The sequence below is a fragment of the Eurosta solidaginis genome, chromosome 5, assembly GCF_040869045.1.
Source record: "Eurosta solidaginis isolate ZX-2024a chromosome 5, ASM4086904v1, whole genome shotgun sequence".
In the NCBI taxonomy this organism is placed as follows: domain Eukaryota; kingdom Metazoa; phylum Arthropoda; class Insecta; order Diptera; family Tephritidae; genus Eurosta; species Eurosta solidaginis.
In genome coordinates, this window is record NC_090323.1 from 40,823,964 (window position 1) to 40,843,310 (window position 19,347).

The 19,347-nt window shown below is 39.7% G+C and overlaps 1 protein-coding gene across 5 annotated transcripts in view; it reads left to right on the top strand.

The window, feature by feature from the left end:
* The window catches only part of LOC137233968 (zinc finger protein ztf-16-like), a 67,518-nt gene that overhangs the window by 18,136 nt on the left and 30,035 nt on the right, over positions 1-19,347 (top strand). The window contains exon 3 of one of the 5 annotated variants that reach the window (XM_067757545.1): positions 11,113-12,657. The exons of the other annotated variants lie outside the window; for them this stretch is intronic. Coding sequence (XP_067613646.1) covers positions 11,113-11,592 — 480 coding nt within the window. The 3' untranslated portion in view covers positions 11,593-12,657. Of the gene's footprint in view, positions 1-11,112; positions 12,658-19,347 lie in introns of those variants that run through there. 5 annotated transcript variants of the gene reach the window in all.

Genomic DNA, 19,347 nt, shown 5'->3' on the forward strand with positions numbered 1-19,347 from the left:
TCAGTTAATTCATCAATAGTTTCACCCCGCTGAGCGACGCCAAATAGGAGGATAGAATGAGTTGTTTTTGTTGTCATATGGACAGTATTGTTTAGTATATATTCAGCGTTGCGCAACGTATGGGGCCAATCTGCATGCTCATGTTTTTCACAAGATTTAGCCATTAGGGGAGTAAGGACACTGTTAACTCGTTCCACCTGACCATTCGCCTGCGGTGACGCGGTTGCATTCATTTTCCACAAATTCTTTGAATTCGGCCGATGTGAAAGACGTACCTCGATCACTGATGATACGTCGGGGTCGTCTATAGCTATCAAAGAAGTTTTGGAGTGCTGCGCATGACTCTTTAGAACTCGTAGTTATTCTAGCGTACAACTTCGTAAACTTTGTAAAGCCGTCTATAACGACCGATATATACTTCCTTTTTGAGCTGATGACAGGTAAGGGACCTAAATGGTCAATATGTATGGTGTCAAAGGGGATGGGAGCTTTTGGAATATTAAATATATTTCGTTTATTCGTTCGCATCGGTGCAGAATACACTATACACTTTAAGCAGTTACGGATAAAATTATGAACACGTGTTTTCATCTGAGGAAACCAGTAGTGCTTTTTTTATTTCAGCACAACACTTGTCTATACCTAAGTGTCCAATTTTTTCGTGTGTATATCTGATAACATTATTTACCATTTCATTTGGCACGTATAATCGGCGAGTATTCGAGGGCGATATTTGGAAGACAACTTCGTCTCGAAGCTCATATTCATTACTTTCTTCAGTCTCTAATTTGGATCTAAGGCGGCAAATTTCAGGGTCACGACTCTGTGCTATTCGTAATTCAAAATCAATATCAAGGTCACTTCCAGCACCAATATTCTCTATTCGACTTAATGCATCCACATGAGTCATTGATTTTGCAGGTCTGTGTTGTATTGTATAATTGTACTGTTCCAACTGAAGTGCCCAGCGAGCACTTTTCGCTGAACCATTTTCATTAGCTGATGTTTTGCCAATACATCACAGTCAGTTACAATCTTAAATGGCCTACGATCGAAATATGTATGAAAGCGTCGTAATGCGTACACAACAGCAAGAGTTTCTAGTTCGTAACTGTGTAATTTACTTTCTGATACAGACATAGTCTTTGAAAAAAAAAGCAATAGGGTGACATTTTGAATCATCTTGTTTTTGCAGCAGCGCAGCACCAAATCTCTTCGAGCTAGCATCGCAGTGTAATTCAGTATCTCGCCCTGGATCAAATATGGCTAAAATAGGTGGCCCTATGAGCTTTTGACGTAACGTAAGGAAGGTGTTGAGGCGAATAAAAGAAGACTTTCTTTGAACGCGCCGTACTGTATTCGAATTTTATTTAAACAATAATATACATATATGACATTGAAAAAGAATGTACTAAGTTATCAACGACGTTAAAAAACTTGTCTTCTCTTGCCTGTGTCTGATGTTACCAAAATGTCCGCTATTTTTTCTTTAGTATGTATATCAACTGTCATGAATTGCAATTTTCTCACTCCTTTCATTGCCCAAGCAGAAATTGCCACGTTGACAGAAGCACGAAGTTTGACGATCATCGATTACTTCTAACTTGTCAATCGCAGCTTGAAACGTTGGCAGGACACAAGTTTATCCGTCATTCATAGCTTGTCACTCACGATGAAGAGTTACTAGATCTTTCTCAACACTCTCCCCTGGTGTAACCTGACCAGGTTCCACCAACTCGTTTATCTCAATAACGGCTAACTTGGTTGCCGGTCTCGCATATAGCCCGGTTATCGTTTGAACGGTCGCACTCCTTACCTGTCCATCGCTGCTTAGCCGAACGTTTGTAACTTTGCCTTTAGGCCAGCAATTGTGTGGACTGTTAGAGTCAACAATATAGACAATGTCCCCAGGTTCTATGGGCTTCGCATTCTCGAACCATTTCGATCGTCGTGTAATAACTGGAAGCTATTCTTTAAGCCACCGCTTCCAAAAGGTATTTGCTAGTTGCTGAGATGCCTGCCATCCCCTGCGAAGTGTGGTTCCATCTGCTAAGAGTTCCGACATAGGCTTGGCACCGACTGGACCACCAAGGAGGAATTGATATGGGGTAAGGGCTTCGTCTTCGTCATGAGTTATCGGCATGTATGTTAAAGGCCGAGCATTAATTACCATTTCTGCCTCTGCTAGCGCTGCCCGCAATAGCTCGTCGTTTGTTACACGCCCGTTTAGTACGTAATATAATGCCTTTTCACGGAGCGCACTAGCCTTTCCCAAACACCACCCATGTGCGACGATGCTGGTGGGATGAATTTCCAACTCATAGCCGGACCAGCGAATTCCTTGATTATCTTATCTTTATCCATTAAATCGAATATGGTAGGTACGTAGCTCCCTTTCTGCTTCTTCAAAATTGGTGCCGTTGTCACTATAAATCTCCTCTGGATTACCTCGTCGTGCTATGAAATTCCTTATTGCGATTATACAGGAATCAGTCGAGAGGCTATGAGCGATTTCAATATGAACTGCCCTTGTCGTAAGGCACGTAAACAATACACCATAACGCTTCTATTGGCTTCTTCTATTGGATACCGCTAGTGGTCCAAAGAAGTCTACTCCAACGTATGAGAAGGGCCGATGAAAGGCGGCTACCCTGGCCATGTGCAAGGGACCCATTCTCGGAGGATGCGATCGTGCTTTGTTGACTTTACACCATTGACACTGGCGTTGTATCTTTCTAACAATAACTCTCAACCGTGGCACCCAATACTGTTGACGAAGTTCATTCACGACTGTTTCCGTATTACCATGATGATATTTTTCGTGAAAGTCAACAACGATAAGGCGTGTTATTTGATGGTCTTTATGGAGAATGACTACGTCGTATCCACCATTCGAAGGTAAACGCGAGCTGATTCGCAAAACTTTGTGGTCATCTAGGTAAGGGGATAACTTGTAGAGTGAACTGGACTTTTCAACATATCTATTATCCATCAGTGAAAATATCTCGTCTTTGAATGCATCAGCCTGTGCTAGCCTTCACAAATTTATTTGAGCAGATCGGAAGTCCTCGGTTCGTGGCGCGATGTAACTTATATCTGATATGGTGCCTGTGGCGCGTTGTTTGACTTGGCTTAACCATATACGGGCGCAACATACTAGCGCTGCTGTTATTGCTAGAAGACGCCGCCAATATGAGTAACGATTTGGTTCCAATATAGTAAATGCGTTCAATATTTTTGCATGGTGTACACCTATATACTGTGCTCGAAGTTCTTCCGTAGTGACAACCTTCAGTGGTGTGGTCGGTGTTGGCCAATCTTTCGTATCACAGCGCAAGAAGGATTTTCCAGTAAACCAGCGAGTATCTGAGCTGATGTCAGGAATCTTCTTCCACTTGGTTGCTTCGTCAGCAACATTGTCGTCTGTGGATATCCAGGGCCAATCAGAAAAGTCCGTAGTTTCCAGTATTTCGCTGAATCGGTAAGCGACGAACTGCTTATAGCGACGGTGATCGCTATTGATTCATTAAAGGACTGTACGAGAATTGGTACAGAAGTAGCGCTTCATTACACGAACTGAATGAGAGTCAACAATATTATTTGCAATCCGAACACCCACTGCAGCTTGCAATTCCAGCAATTGCATTAGCATTTTCATCGGGGATACCCTAGTCTTCGAGGCAAAAAGCGTACATCTGACCACACTCTCTTTTCTGTATCTAAAGTAGCTTACTGCTGCATAGCCATTTTCGCTGGCGTCTTCAAACGTATGTAACTCCAATTCCGGATACACACAGTTCGACTGAACATAGCATCTTGGAATTTTAAGAGACTCCATTTTCGGAAGATTTTATATCCATCGTAGCCATCTTGAGTATACGTCATCAGCAACTTGTTCATCCCAAGCGCAATCACTTCGCCATATCTCTTGCATTATTACTTTTGCGTACATAACGTAGTGTCCAATAAGGCCTAAAGGGTCATATATAATCATAAACAAACTAAAAACCTCTCTCTTTGTTGGCCGTCAGTTATTGCGTAGTATGTCGCAATATTTCATTCGTTGTGACATTTTAAGTGTGAGCATGTCTTCTCTGGTCGACCACCACATTCCCAGCACCTTTTCTGTACTCAATGTCATTTTCAATGTCGAGATTAATGTTGTCTTGGATATTGGCGTCGAGAGCCTTTAGTACCGTTGCAGAATTTGACACCCAGTTTCGAATTAGAAACCCACCGTTGGCATGTATATGTTGCACGCTTTTAACTAAGTGCAATGCATCCTCCTCGGTGTCTACACTCTCGAGCATATCGTCGACGCAATGGTTCTCAATAATACTCTGCACGGGCCTAGAATTTCTGTATTGTTCGGCATTTTTATTTTTAATATATTTCGCACAGCTGAGGGGACAGGTGGCACCAAACGTCATAACCCTCATGACATATGTTGTAGGCTCTTTGTCGTTGTGGTCATACCATAGAAAGCGCTGGAACCTTTGATCCTCTGACCTGATGCCCACTTGGTGGAACATTTCGGCTATGTCACCACCGATGGCAATTCGTCGTTGTCGGAACCGATACAATACTGACAGTAGAGACGTTAGTTGGTCCGGTCCCTTTAGAAGCAATGAATTCAATGAAATTCCATTCACCTTAGCGGCAGCATCCCAAACTAAACGCACCTTGTTGGGTTTGTTGGGATTTATGACTGGAAATATAGGTAAGTACCAATATGTTTGTGATTTCTCTTCTTCCGGCAGTAATTTCCGTATATAGCCTTCATTGAAGTAGTCTATAATCTTATCCTGTAGGATGTGAGACAGCAGAGGGTCCTTTTGCATTTTGTTGCGCAAGCAAAGCGCTTTACGCTTAACCATAGCAGGCTAGTCTGCAAATGATTTCCTATGCGTTTGGTGTTTTTATCTAGCTGGTATAGTGCCTTTTGGTCTTCCTCTGAGATATTCGCTGCGGGTTTAGCAGCAACGTCCAAGTTATCCATGCAAATATAAGTCTTAAGCATGTCGAGTAACTCTGTGCAAGCGGAACTTTCGCAGTCAACTATGTGAAAAACATGATGATGGGCTGTAGAAACATTTTTTACCAATTGCCCTTTAACTGTCCAGCCGATACGCGTTTTCTCAGCTACTGGCTCGGATAATGCTCCTATTCGACTCTTTGTGGTTGCTAGTAACGCACTGTTGTTAACACCGGTCAAGAGTTTCGGTTTTATGTTGTGGTATGAATAAAGCGCAATATCTCTCAAATGTTTGTGAACGGACTTCAGGGACGCGACATCAAGCGACTGGCTTGGCAAATCCAAATCACGTATAGAATGCACGTCTTTAAGTGTAAAATGTTTTCCGCTTGACGAAGATAATATTATATCGCAGACTTCCGAATCATCTTCGTACCGATGAGTGTCCCCAGTCCACCGTAAGCAAAGTGGCTGTTTTCTGCCACACACACCCAACTCACGCTGTAGATCAGCGTCTATTAGCGTGATCGATGAGCCCGATGCGAAACAAAACTGCGGTGCTTTTACTCATATGGGTATTAACTGAGTTTTCCGTGGATTCAGTGTTAGTTCTATGGAGCAATGGATGATGGCCTAGCTTACATTGATTAATTCCGCAAAGGGTTGTTAACCTACAGGAGTTACTGTGCGGTCGTAAACAACGGCGGCATAGTTTATGTGTACGCACCACCTTCCACTTAGTCGCCCTTGGCATACCCTTAAAGGTAGAACAATTAGGAAGTGAGTGAGAATCTGATTTGCAAAGGATACATCTTACCATATTTTGCTCTCCGGTGTTCGGATCCATGGAAACTTCAGAGTGCATATTTACCGAGCTGCGTATGCGGTCACCATGAAGGGTACTCGGTACGATAACAGTATTGGCTCCTTGTGCCAATTGGAACAACTATTGTCTAAAATGTTCCAAATTGCTTTCGTTCAATGTTAATTTGTGCATTCCCCAGAACGCTCGGAAGATGCTAGGCAGCTTGCCCACCAACCTTTGTTCCACTTCAGGGTTATTCAGATGAGACTGTAGTCCAGATGTTTTCATGGTTGCGCATAAGTTTTGTACCTCTAAAGCAAAGTTTACAAGGGCCTCTAAGTTGTCAGACGTTGGGGGTCGCATGTCTTTAATTTGCTGTAGCAAAACGTGGATGATGAGCTCGGGTCTGCCGAATTTCATTTTTAAAGTTTCAATTATTTGTGGTACGCATTGGACGTGCAATAACAGATTTTTAACTGCTTGCCGTGCAGGACCATCTAGGGCTATTCTCAGACGTAGGAGGTTCTCGTCTTGCGAAAACCCACATATTTCAGTAGTCTGGTTGTATGTTGCTAAAAACAAGGGCCACTCTTCCGGTTTCCCAGTAAACTTTTGAAGCTCTTTACCTACACTGGTGCGCGCTGCTAGTTGGTTACGTGTTCACCGGCGATGTTGAGTTGTTTGTGGTTCATTCCTGCGTATATTGGCTACGGCTGGTTCACAGTTTGGTGGAAGTAAATTTGGTACCCATTGTGGAGGTAGTGTCCGATTATTTAGCTGGCGTGGTTGGTTCCGCTGGGATATTTCATTTGGTCTACCCTGTTGGAATGCTTCCTCAAAGTTATCGTCGTCGGAGTCGCTATCGGAGCTTATTTCATCTCTTTGCTCTAAAATTTCCTTTCGCCTATTCAAAAGTTCTTGCCTTTGCCTATGAATGACGGCTTCTTCTATTAAAATCTGTTCTTGTTCGAGCAAACGACATTTAACGGCTGACGAAGAACGCGATGCATTTGATCGGACGGATCTCGTTCTGCTCGGAGGACGGGGCTCTTCCATTTGCGCTAGTAGGCTTCGCAATGGTGATGTCGCCGTAGCAGCCTGGTCCTGAAGTGCTGGTAGGCTTGCAAATAATGGCAATGAGACTGCATGTGTCAAGGTAGCTTGTTCATGTAGCGATTTTTCCAAGTGTTGGTTGTCTACGAACAATTTCGTTGTTTCAATTGGCGCTGCTGTTTCAGTTGTAGGGTGGAGCAGGTTCGAGGGTGGAGCAGGTTTTGCACACCCATTCCCGTCTATTCATATTTCTGTCGAACTCAGCGCACTTTTTATGGTATTTTCGGCTGCACTTCATGCAACGAATCATGTGCGGATTGTCGACTGCTTTGCAAAGACCACAGCTATAGATTTTCAGGCTTGCGCCGCTGCTTTTCTTGTCGTCAGACATTGGTGCAAGAAAAAGTTTTTTAAGATGTTGAGGCGAATAAAAGAAGACTTTCTTTGAACGCGCGGTACAACTTTATTCGAATTTTATTTAAACAGTAATATACATAATTGAAAAAGAATGTATTAAGTTATCAGCGACGTTAAAAAACTTGTCTTCTCTTGATTGTGTCTGATGTTGCCAAAATGTCCGCTATTTTTTCTTTAGTATGTATATCAACTGTCATGAATTGTAATTTTCTCACTCCTTTCATTGCCCAAGCAGAAATTGCCACGTTGACAGAAGCACTAAGTTTGACGTTCATCGATTACTGCTGACTTGTCAATCGCAGCTTGACACGTTGGCAGGACACAAGTATATCCGTCATATATATATAGCTTGTCACTCACGATTAAGAGTTGCCAGATCTATCTCAACAGAAGGCTTGGCGGCATTCTTCAGAAAAAATAAATGGTTAATAAGTTGAGTCAATGGGTAAGCAAGTTTTGAAAAGCCCGGCACAAAACGACGGAAGAACGAGAATAAACCTAGACATGTTTGTAACTGCCTATGACTTTTTGGCATCGGATATTGCCGAATTGCTTCAATATGCCGATTGCTTGGCGAAATTCCGGAAGAGTTGGCTTTAAACCTTAGGTATTCTATCTCAGTTTGCGGCAATTTACATTTTTTATAATTGAGTTCAAGAAATACAGCAGGGCCCTTTTTAAGGCGAAAGGCATTCGTATATATTCGTATTGTCCATCAGGTGTCACAATGGACGTATATTTAATTGAATCTTCGTGCATTCTAATCTGATTAAACCCGTTTTTGAGGTCCATTAAGGTGAACAACTGCTTGTCACCCAAATGTTCTAAACAGTCGTCAGGTAATGGCAGGGGGTGATTGTATCTTACCGTTATCTTATTAAGAGGACGATAGTCGACACATCTTGTAATTTCACCCGATTTTTTGCGTATGGGTACGATTGCGGAAGCATAGGGAGAATTACTGAGGCGTATAATATTTCTCGATAACAGGTCGTTAATAATTTCTTTGATTTCAATTCGTTCCTGATGCGAAAGGCGGCGGGGTCGGCGGTATATAGGGATATTCTTAGTAACCTCAATTTTCATGCAATAATTATCAGAACTGGAAGGATTTACCCCAGTTTTTTCATACGCAATTAAAAGCGGACCGAAACAAATGTAGTTGATTGGGACATAGCGAGGTATTTATATATTATATCGAATATATTATCTTCTTCTGAAGAAGTGTCAATGGCACACAAACTAGAAAAATAATCCGATGTATCACAAATAGAGGGTTTCAGTAACTTATTGGTTACAGCACCGATGTCTACTTTAACCAGATCATCACTATTTTTAATTGTCATAGGGGCATCGAGCTCACAAACCGAGTTTTCCGCTGACCTAAGTATGCCATGAGATTTCAGCTTTTCTTTTAATGAAGTACTAACGCTTTTGTCACACAAACTTTTATGTTTATTTATTGAATAACAATGGTTGATTTCAACTAATTTAATATTTGCCTTTTTGAAAAAATCGCGGCCGATAAGCAAAGGCACGAACAAAAATGTATCTGGTAATACAATCAGCTCTTGTTTGAATAGTTTATTACAAAGTTTCGGTTCTCCCACATGACATAAGTTCCTGGTTTCCCCGGCCGCGGTATATTGTCTTAGTTAATGAATTCTCATAAAATTGTGGTAAAACCGGTCGTTGAACAAAAAATTTAGGGCTGCCGGTATAAAAAAGAGTGAAAACACTTTTAAACTTGGCACACTCAGGGTTAAAGTATCCGAAAGCAACACTTACCATTTGCAAAGCCTCCAGTTGTTCAGCAACAGCAACAGCATCTGCATCCTCATAAATTTGAGCTACGCCTCGATTAGCAGCTGATTGATTGACAGCAGGGCGAGCTGGGCAATTCTTATACACGTGATCCAATCGGCCACAACAAAAACAAGAGCCATCAAGGCGCTTCGGCTTTGGGCATGCACTTTGATAGTGCCCAAAGCGAGAACAATTAAAACAGCGAACTGAAATGTCAGCCGAAGGTGCATCAGATTTTGCCGGTGGCACAACATTTGCACTTGATGAAGCAGCAGTAGAGCGACGGCTCAGAATTGCAGGAGATTTGACAAAAACGTAAGCGCTCGTAACGAACTACCAATGTCTTCAATTCACGTAAGGTGGTAGCACCATAGAGCATTGCAGCACTTGTAGACACATCGCCGATCCCATTTATAATAAGGTCGATTAATTCACTTTCCTCAATTTTAGCACGTGCAGCAATCTCCTGCATTTCTATGACATAGTGGTGTACTGTCTCCAATGGTCACAGGCGTCGGTTCCGCAGTTGAGTATACACTTCATCTGTCGAATACTTCCGACCAAACTGTTCAATTAGTGCATCACGTAAAGTCTCGTAAGTGTGTGCGTTTATCGTCCGTAAAAATACTTTAGCTGTGCCACTTACATGCCAACCTAATATAAACGCACGCAAGTCATTTTCTGTCAAAAATGTCTCATGCACATACAACTTGTATGAGAGCAACCCAAATTGAATTTGCTGCGTGAAAACCTAACTCGATTTCCAATTTTTGTTCTGTGTGGCGTTTGCACACATGCTTTACATTGTCGCAACGCATGCTTATTTGGGTTAGGGCAAAAAACGCCGGTTGTTTGCGTGCGCTAAAAAAATGCAGTGCGGTTTTATTAGGTTGGCATGTTAATAAGCGGCGAATTTCCACAAAGCGTGCTCGCTCATCGAAGCGTAGAATTTGAAAGGCATCCTCCATATCTTCTACAACTTTTAGCACATCGTAGGTATCGTCTCCATTGAACTGCTGAACCATAGACTCTATAACGTTCACATCCAGACGAATAATTGGTGCTGGATGTGACACCATGCGAAGGTTACTAACTTCCTGTTGCAACAGAAGTAACTCTCGTTCATGCTTAAGACGATTAATTTGCTGAACGAGCGATGCATCAGGGCAGCAGTTGATTGTAAAGTAGTTACATCAGGGCCACTTCGAAATTCGTCGGCATCAGTAGGATTTCCATTGGTATCAGTAGAATCTTGATTGGCATTAATAGAATTTTCATTGCCATCGATGGCGTTCTCTATCTACTCATCATCCTCATCAGTTGGTGTTGAGTTACCACCACAAGCCCCACTTGCATTAAATAGTTCTCGAATTTGGAATATAATTGCTGTTGACGGCACATCAACTCCAAGACCAGTTAGAACGGTAATCATGTCTTCCTTCGATGTACGGTTCATTTAAAAAAAAATTTTAGATCCTGTTGGCAGAATTGTAGTCGCGACTTCTCTTTTCAACCGTTTTTATTTGAATGAACTAATGACGCGTTTCTTAACTAGTGTCGACATACGCTTATCGAAATTCCGATACGATACTTTTACATTAGGGGCACGGTAAGCTAAGGGATAACTTAAGGGTCAGATACACTATGCGACATGGCAACATAATAATACACGGTTAGCCTACTGTACATGAGACGTAACTGTCATCTGTAATATCCTACAATATATTGTAACCAAAATGTCTTAGTTTACAAATTGTTTATTGTTTATTAATTAGGTTATTGAAATGTTGTTGAATTTTTACCTTTGTTCTCTTATGCTGTTCTGACTAGCATTATAAAATAATTTTGCAAATTGTTGTGATAGGAAATTTTAATAAATACAAATACAAAATATAAAAATGTATTACTTTCGTTTGTTTATTGAGCTGATAAATTTATCGGCCACTTCATCTGGCCTTTAAAATCTATTGATAGCTTTGAACTGGGGCAGTAGTACGCCTCAAATGCCGTTATAACAAATGAATAAAAAATCTTGACTAAATAAAATTATTTACAGCAACTATCGCAAAATTCTGAATTGAACACTTCAACGACAAATCCAACTGCAGCGCAATCGTTATCTCGCTGTCAATGTACGATATGTATGAAACGTTTCAATACAAAATATCGACGATCACTCGGCCAGTCTACCGAAAGGCCCTTCGCCTGTGTTGTTTGTTTAAAGCGTTATGCTGATATAACGAATCTTAGAAAACACCAATCACACAAACATAAAGGCCATCCAGAGCTGAGACGCGATTCGGATTTATATAAATTTGAGTGTAAGATATGTTTGCAACGTTTTCAATATCGATCTTTTTTAAAACGACACTCATTCAGTCATGCCAAGAAGACATCTCCAAGCACTTCAGCAACTCTGAAATCGCACCAAAAACAAAAAAAGGTGCATAAAAAGTATACAAAACTTAGATTAGAGACTGTTACAGAAGAATTTTTTTCCATATCTAATTCGGATTTTCTCCAACCCGAGTGTTAAAATAATCATAAAATAAATAAATAAAAAAAATAAATCTTCGGACTTTTTGTGATGGCCAAAGAAGTTGTAATTGTTTCCACTTTTTTGATTATAAAATATATTGTTAGCTTAATGTGAAAATGTGCTAAGTCACTTTTTTTTTAAATTTTATTTTAATACAGTTTTAAAACTGAATTCAAAACACATCGATCATTGTGGATAAAACAAGTGTGATAACTTCTGCATAGACGTCAAAATTACAAATAGAATGGATCACCTGATTTGTAATTGACTATCGCTGTCTTTGACGTCTATGCAGAAGATATCACACTTAAGGCTCCATTACTGATACTTAGCATAGACTTGACTTGACTTGGCGTAAACTTGGCAACTTAGCCACGATTATACTCCACTTAGCGCATAGAATCTGGCATCATAATCAATAAATGTCAATTTGTATGACAAAATGTCAAAATGAAATGGAAACAACCAAATGGCATCTCAAAATATAAACGTCACTTAGAACTTACATAGAAAATCAAAATTCAACAGACTTCTAAGTCAAGTTAAGTGTTGCTAAGTTTTGAGTAATCAGTAACATGCAATGCTCATTTAACAGAACTGTAAGTGACAGTTCTCAAGTCAAGTCTATGCTAAGTATCAGTAATGGAGCCTTTAGTTTCATTTTTTCAACCTGTCAATAATTACTAGTCCATTGTGTACAATACCAAGTGTGTCAACTAAGCGATAAATGTCAAAATTACAATACCTGATGCAAACCTCAGGTATAGAGTTGCATTTTTGGTACGTAAGAGTACTTTAAGCTGAGTTGCATTTGATAGTTTAATAAAAATTTGTAGTATTTACAGATGAAACAGTTTTATATATGCTTCCACGGAAAATATAAATAATAGAAGACTTGTAGCCTGCAACAATGCGGAAACATACGGAAAGCAAAATTTATTTAAATTAGAGTAAAAAAAGTCTAGAGAAACTTAACAAAATATAAAGCGCCACACGCGTAACATTGTTGTTTTTTCATTTAAAAATGCTGTTACCAGATTCTTGTATTACACAAATATAATGAACTTGGGTACAGAAATTCAGAAATTCTAGAAAATATTTTACCGATATACTTTGTTGTTGTGTTTAAAAAGTTTTTCACAATAATTTGAAAAACTACTTCTTTGCTTTTTACACTTAGAGGAGTAACCTAATGTAATAAATTAAACTTTTATTGAAAATCAATAACTCTGAACTGATCAATTTTCGTCATGATATAAAATTAAAATGCTATGCAGAAGCAACACTTTTGTGACTACATAAACCCTGTTTCCACAAATCACCACAGAAGATTTCGCATTCACGAGTTCAAAATTGCTTCGTTCTGCGCATCTACGTCACAGTTGACTGCTTGAGCGAATGAAAGAAAGAGAGAAAAAAACAAGAGCTAAAGGAAAATGACGTATGAATTGCCCATAAAAACAGCTGATCTTTTGTTTACATGATGCGCAATGCGCAATCTTCTGTGTGTGATTTGTGTCCTGTTTCTATCTTTTACGTCCCTGCACAGAACGCTAATTGACCGTTTTCAACCAAAACAACAATGGCAACCCAGATTTTCCCGTTATGCTAACTTAAGCGAGTGCCTGTCAGAAAGAAGTCAACACACTTGTACTTATCCACATGTACTATTCATTTCTTTGTGCGCACATTTTATTTATTTATTTAATTCATTTTCAGTCTCAAAGTACATGCTTTGTTCATAGTACAGGTCTACAAATAGGATATGTAGCAGCACGCACATACACAGACACGCTCACCTGATAAAATGCTTGTTCTTGTTCGTTTTTTATTTTGCGGATGCTTTTGGCACTGTTGTAGTTCTTAGGTCCAAGAAAAGTGTACTAGCTGCTAACGAAAACTGCGTAAAATTTTTATTGTAAAATTACAAAGAAATATCCTTATTTACTTTCAAACGAGCGCTTAATTACACCTTTCTTTAAAATCCATATGTTTCGGACAATTTTAATTAACAAATTGTGATCCTCTATTACCGGGGACGATTGCTAAAACACGACCAAAACCGTAGGGGGAGGTATTAATAGACGCGTTTTTGCCTCGCTTCCAATAATTCGAATACTTTTTCGCCTTTGGACTATTGATAACGGGACAAAATGGGTTTTTTCATTTATCTTTCCATATTTTTGGACGGGTTATGGCAGTCGACCTCGGGTTCAAATTGTTTTTCGTGGAGAACTTTTGAAAACTTAGCACCCGTGTTTGTATTCTTAATACAGGAATAACTACGCATCCTCAGATACCCCAACTCAAGACTTTTGTATAATTTTCTGTAGGACCCATTATAGGTGCACTACATTTTCATACTAAATTCGTTCAAAAAAAGTTACCATCACAGCAACCCATATCTGATATTCCGCTCCTTTTTTGTTTCCCTGCGTCGCTTTCCACGACAGCAACCCCGGTAATTTTGCCATTTCGTTGAGTGCTAAACGCATGTCCCACGCAGGTTCCACTGAGTTCCATAATAGTTTGACACTGACCGAAGTGTCAAACGGCAGTGTGTTAGAAAGTGAAAGGAATTCTTTCCTTCTCCTACATATCATACTTGTAAACCTGTACTATGGCTTTGTTGTAGTTGTATTAACGATAAAGACACTCCCCAAAGTCTTTGGCAAGTGTTACCGATGTTGATGGTCCTTTGCCGTATATTGATCCGGTACTAAGGCTGTGTGCGAGTTTGCCTAAATTGCTACCTAAATACACAAAAAACCTAAATCACTGGAAACTGTCGGCAAGGCAGTGCAAAAGAAAAAAATTAGAATTTTTTCGAGCATACTTTTCAACCTAAATTTATATGTCAAATTTTAAAAGAAACAATTTTTGATATTTCGTTCTATTTTGATTTTAAAATTTTCTATGCAAATCAAAAACGTTTGTCCATTCATTAAAAGTACCAGATATATCAGAGGACGAGGACTCATGCTGCGGTTAATGTCCGATCGTTTGTTGAAGATGAAGAAGTGGTGGCCTCGAATGGATTCGCGCTGATATGAGCGGCACAAGAATCGAATTAATATTGTAAAATATGGATCACAATCTGCACATACATATTTGGCAGACGTGTATACTAATTGATCCAATATATGTAGGTTATTGGTGGCATGCATAATCGTAGTTACATCCACTTCAAATGTTGGCAAACGTCCCTGTCCCCGGCATCTACTCCACGCCACGACGTTAGGCAAAAATACCCATATAAGCTGGAGCCGCTGCCTTTGTCTTGCTATCCAGTAATACTAACCGTAGATGTCCCTTGACCTGTGGCCTAAGTATGTAAAACCACTTCAAACACCATAAAGTTTGATATTTAAATATCTGGAATTTTTTCCCCGCATAAACAAACAATTTAGATTGTCAAATGAACTCGCACAGTTTTTGACAATTTTTTCCTAAATTGTTGCAGTGCTGGAAAGTTCCAGTGGAACAATAGTTTAGGTACCTAAAATTTAGGCGAACTCGCACCCAGCCTAAGTGCGATATCTTCTGCATAGACGGCAAAATTCCAAAGTTATTGGATCACCTGATTTGTAATTGAATATCGCTGTCTCATTCTGTGACTTAAGTGCAGAATACATACATTTGTCAAATTAAAAAAATTTATATGAGTATCGGTAGTGGTGTTTGTGGTGAGTTCAACCGTATAATTTTTTTTGGTGCAAATAATAACTAGGGGTAATTCCACATCAAAAGGAAAATTTTAAATTTTTTTAAAACAAAATATCTTTAAAACTATTGAGTCAATCTTAAAAATTGTAATGTCTTTTGATAGGTAGTAAAACAAGGTTTTGTTTGATATATAAAACATCTATATTTAGAAGAAATTTGTATAATAAAATTATGTTTTTATGGGAAAATGATTGCTAACTTATCATAAATCGAATAATAAGTCGAAAAAATGTGTTATTGACAAAATACTTTAATACTATTATGTTGAAGATAATTTCATTACCTTTTTACGCCATGCACAGTAATTCTGCGTAGAACACCCTTAGCCGATCCAACACCGGCTGCGCCATGCACAGTAATTCTGCGTAGAACACTTTTCTGCATAGGCGGCCTTCGGCCGCGCTTATAAAAAATAACCCAAGTCCAGGTGTACTACGCAGAAGGACATCACCGTGGCGGTAGCCACGGTTATACCACACACCCGGACTTGGCATGGCGTAGCCCAGGGTTATTTTTTATAAGCGCGGCCGAAGGCCGCCTATGCAGAAAGGTGTTCTACGCAGAAAGTGCGACGTTCGAATATCGCTAAGAAAAGGCACTTTTTTCGATAAAGCCGAACTTCCAAAAAATTTCCACCAAAAAAGATCTTTTTCAAATTTTTGGTAAATAAAGACTAGAAAAGTTAAAGATATATATACATTAGATGAAAGGTATTTTTATAAGTTATTTTTCGATTTTTTTATTTTTGAAATCCATCCCCTAGTTTCGGAGATATTTTGATTTGAAAAATTCTTAATTTCTCCTTTTGACATGGAATTACCTCCAAACCTTTCATTAGCACCAAAAAAGAAATATACCGTTGGAATCAGCATAAAAATCTCTATAAAGTCCGATTTTTTATTTTTTATTTTTTGACAAATGTATGTATTCTGCCCTTGTTCCCATTCTGTATCTCTTTCTATCACCCGCTGAAGATAGCCGGCCCTATGCGCCGCCATATTAAACACCCTGTCAAAACGCTAAAAAGTAGCCATATGGAACATCCTTTCAGGCAGTTGACGGATAAGATATCACACTTATGGTGATTTCTTCTCTACACGAAAATGTCGCCACTTTCAGCGGCAAACATTTTTAAGATTCTTACTTCGCCTTGTGAAATAGAGATATACGCAGCCGATAAACGCCGCCGCCGCCGCCGATTTTGGTCGTTTTTCGCACGCCGCCGCCGAATGTCCAAAATATCAGCGCGGCGGCTGCGGAATCCGGCGCGTTACTATTTTCTCGTTTAAGACTGTTTAGGCCACTTATTGTTCATGTCGAAAATTGGCCGGATATGGTCGAAAGTGGTATCAACGGATGCGCATCACTGCCAGTTAAAAGAAACTAATTGCGAAATTTAACTCTTTCTAACTGTTCAAAAGTTATTTAAAAAAACTGGTGTTTTCGATGTCAGCTTAACACGGACTTTGCATCGCCCAACTTACCAAGTTATTAAAACAAAACAATAAAAGAAAAGTTATAGAATAATTTATATGCTCACTTTGCATATTTTATTTTATTTTTTCAAAAAATTAATAATGAATAATGAATTCAAATAAAATGACCCACGGCGAACATGTTTTCAAATTGTCCTCACGTTGTTAAAAAAAGCAAAATACCCAAAAAAGGTGCCGATTTTTAAAAAAGTTTTATTGGGATTAGCTGAAAGAATAAGCGAAATCAGTGATGCAAAATCCTTTAGTAGGTTCTAAGGGCATAAACATCCCTTTGAGATGATTCTTACCTCATACTTAAGTTGAGGATGTATGTATGTACGTATGAGAAGGGTTTGAAAAATCACTTGGGCTTACATTCAAACATCTGTTGTTTATTTGCGAAACTATACAATAGCGTCTGAAATGTTAATTTTGATTTTCACACTTCATCCGTCAACATCAAAGCCTCCCGGTTTGACATTTCCTAAAGTTGGCGGCACTATCCCAAACTAGTCCCTTGGAGTGAATCACATTGAATATAACCTATCAACCAAGTTTAAATATAACCTACACGTTACGGCTCCATTTACAAATGTGAATACGTAGGCACATATATTTACCAGTTGAGGCTTTGTCCTTCGCAAGAACACTCAAAGTTGTGAAGCAAAAGCTTTCCCAAGACAGTCCAACTGATGACCGTGTGTGCTACTACCCCCTAACCCTACATTTTAAAAATTTTATCCAGGGTCCTTGTAAAATTTTATTTATGTAGATGCGCCGAGGATTATACGACTTTCACCCATTCCGCAATGACATCCACTTAGACGAGGGCGGCATCCTTGGCCGAATGGTCACATCGGGAATTGTAGCTCTTAAAAACAGCCGAAAAAACTGGAGGTGCCCTGTGCCAAGAGCGTTGTTGTTGTTGTTGTAGCATTGCTTCGCCGCACCTAATAGCTGCGACCGATCACAAATTTTCAGCAATATCCTCTAACGGGAGTCCAAGGAAACTTGCTGTTTCAACAGGGGTGGACCATAATCAAAGGGGTGTTAGAGGCGTTGGTTCCATATTACAATTAAAGAGATGGTTGGTGTCATGTGGGGACACATTGCAAGCGGGCATACATTTTGTATGTCGGGGTTGATTCTGGATATGTAAGAGTTTAACCTGTTACAGTATCCAGAACGAAGTTGAGCCAGAGTGACTCGCGTTTCCCTGGGGAGTATGCGTTCCTCTTCCGCAAGTTTTGGGTACTGTTTTTTGAGTACTGGATTCACCGGGCAATTCCTTGCATAAAGGTCCGACGCCTGTTTGTGAGTTCACCAAGGACCTGCTTGTGTTTTTTTGCTTCATACGGCTGAGTTCTCAGGTGCCGTATTTTCTCAAAATGCTTACGGAGATGACTCCTTAAGTTCCTAGGCGTTGTTGGCTCATCAATCAGATGTCTGTTGGGATGCCCAGGTTTCTGTTTGCTTAGCATCTCATTTCTCTCCCTGACGGGGAGTGCCACGAGCGTCATGAGTATTAATGGACCATTAATAGCAACCGTAAGCCGCCTTTGTGCATGACCGCCAAGGAGCCACAAATAATTTAAAGAAATTGTGTTCGCGACGAATATTAAGAGTTAACCCCAGGTGAAACTACGCTTTGCACGATATACAAACAAAAGTGTGACCATTTTATGTATCTCTATTTCTTTACAACAGACGCAGCAGTGCCAATTCCGGGGTTAGGTTCGAAGCTTCTCTGGAGTAAGTGAACGAGGGAAAATCCCTCCGCAAGGAGCTACTCCTGAAAATTTTTGAACGATCTGCGAGATTTTGAGGCAAAAACCCCGGATCTATCCGAAATGGCCAAAACGTTGATTTCCTTAAATACATACAAACAAAACCTTTCCTAAATATTATTTTCTTAAATAGAAAAATTAAGCTTTTTGAAAGTAAGAGCACCGGCGTATGCCGGCGCGCCGACCACGCCGCCGCCGCCGGTATATAATAGAGCCTACGCCGCCGCCGCCGATAAAGTGATCGGCGTAAACCTCTATTATGAAATTATAGCCATTTAAAATATTCAGTGCCACCCTGCATGACTTGAAAAGAACAAAAATTTTAACCATTTTTACAAAAAAATGCAGTTCGTGTGGTTGTTCGCTGTTAACTGTGATTGCAAATTGCTTTTGAGTGAGGCATGATGCGACACTTACGTACATATATAACATTCGCTTCAGCTTCGTGTGATTCATCAGCTAATTGAGAGGGCTGTTTTCTGCACCGTCAAACTACATGCTTTCTTACAGATCTGTTAAAAATAGAAAACAATTCAAGCTTAAACTCATAAGCTGTTATTAAAATCAATAACACTACTGCATCGATTTGCTAGATGTATAGTCCTAGTTATAGGTTCATTCATAGCATAATTCGTTTTATGTGTTAACTATTTCGATAAATAATCTAGTATGCGGAAGATCACGCAGTGGAATATATGGAATGAACAAATTCGATAAATCAGAGCAATTCGTGCTAAAGTTTATTACATTATAGGCAAGCATGA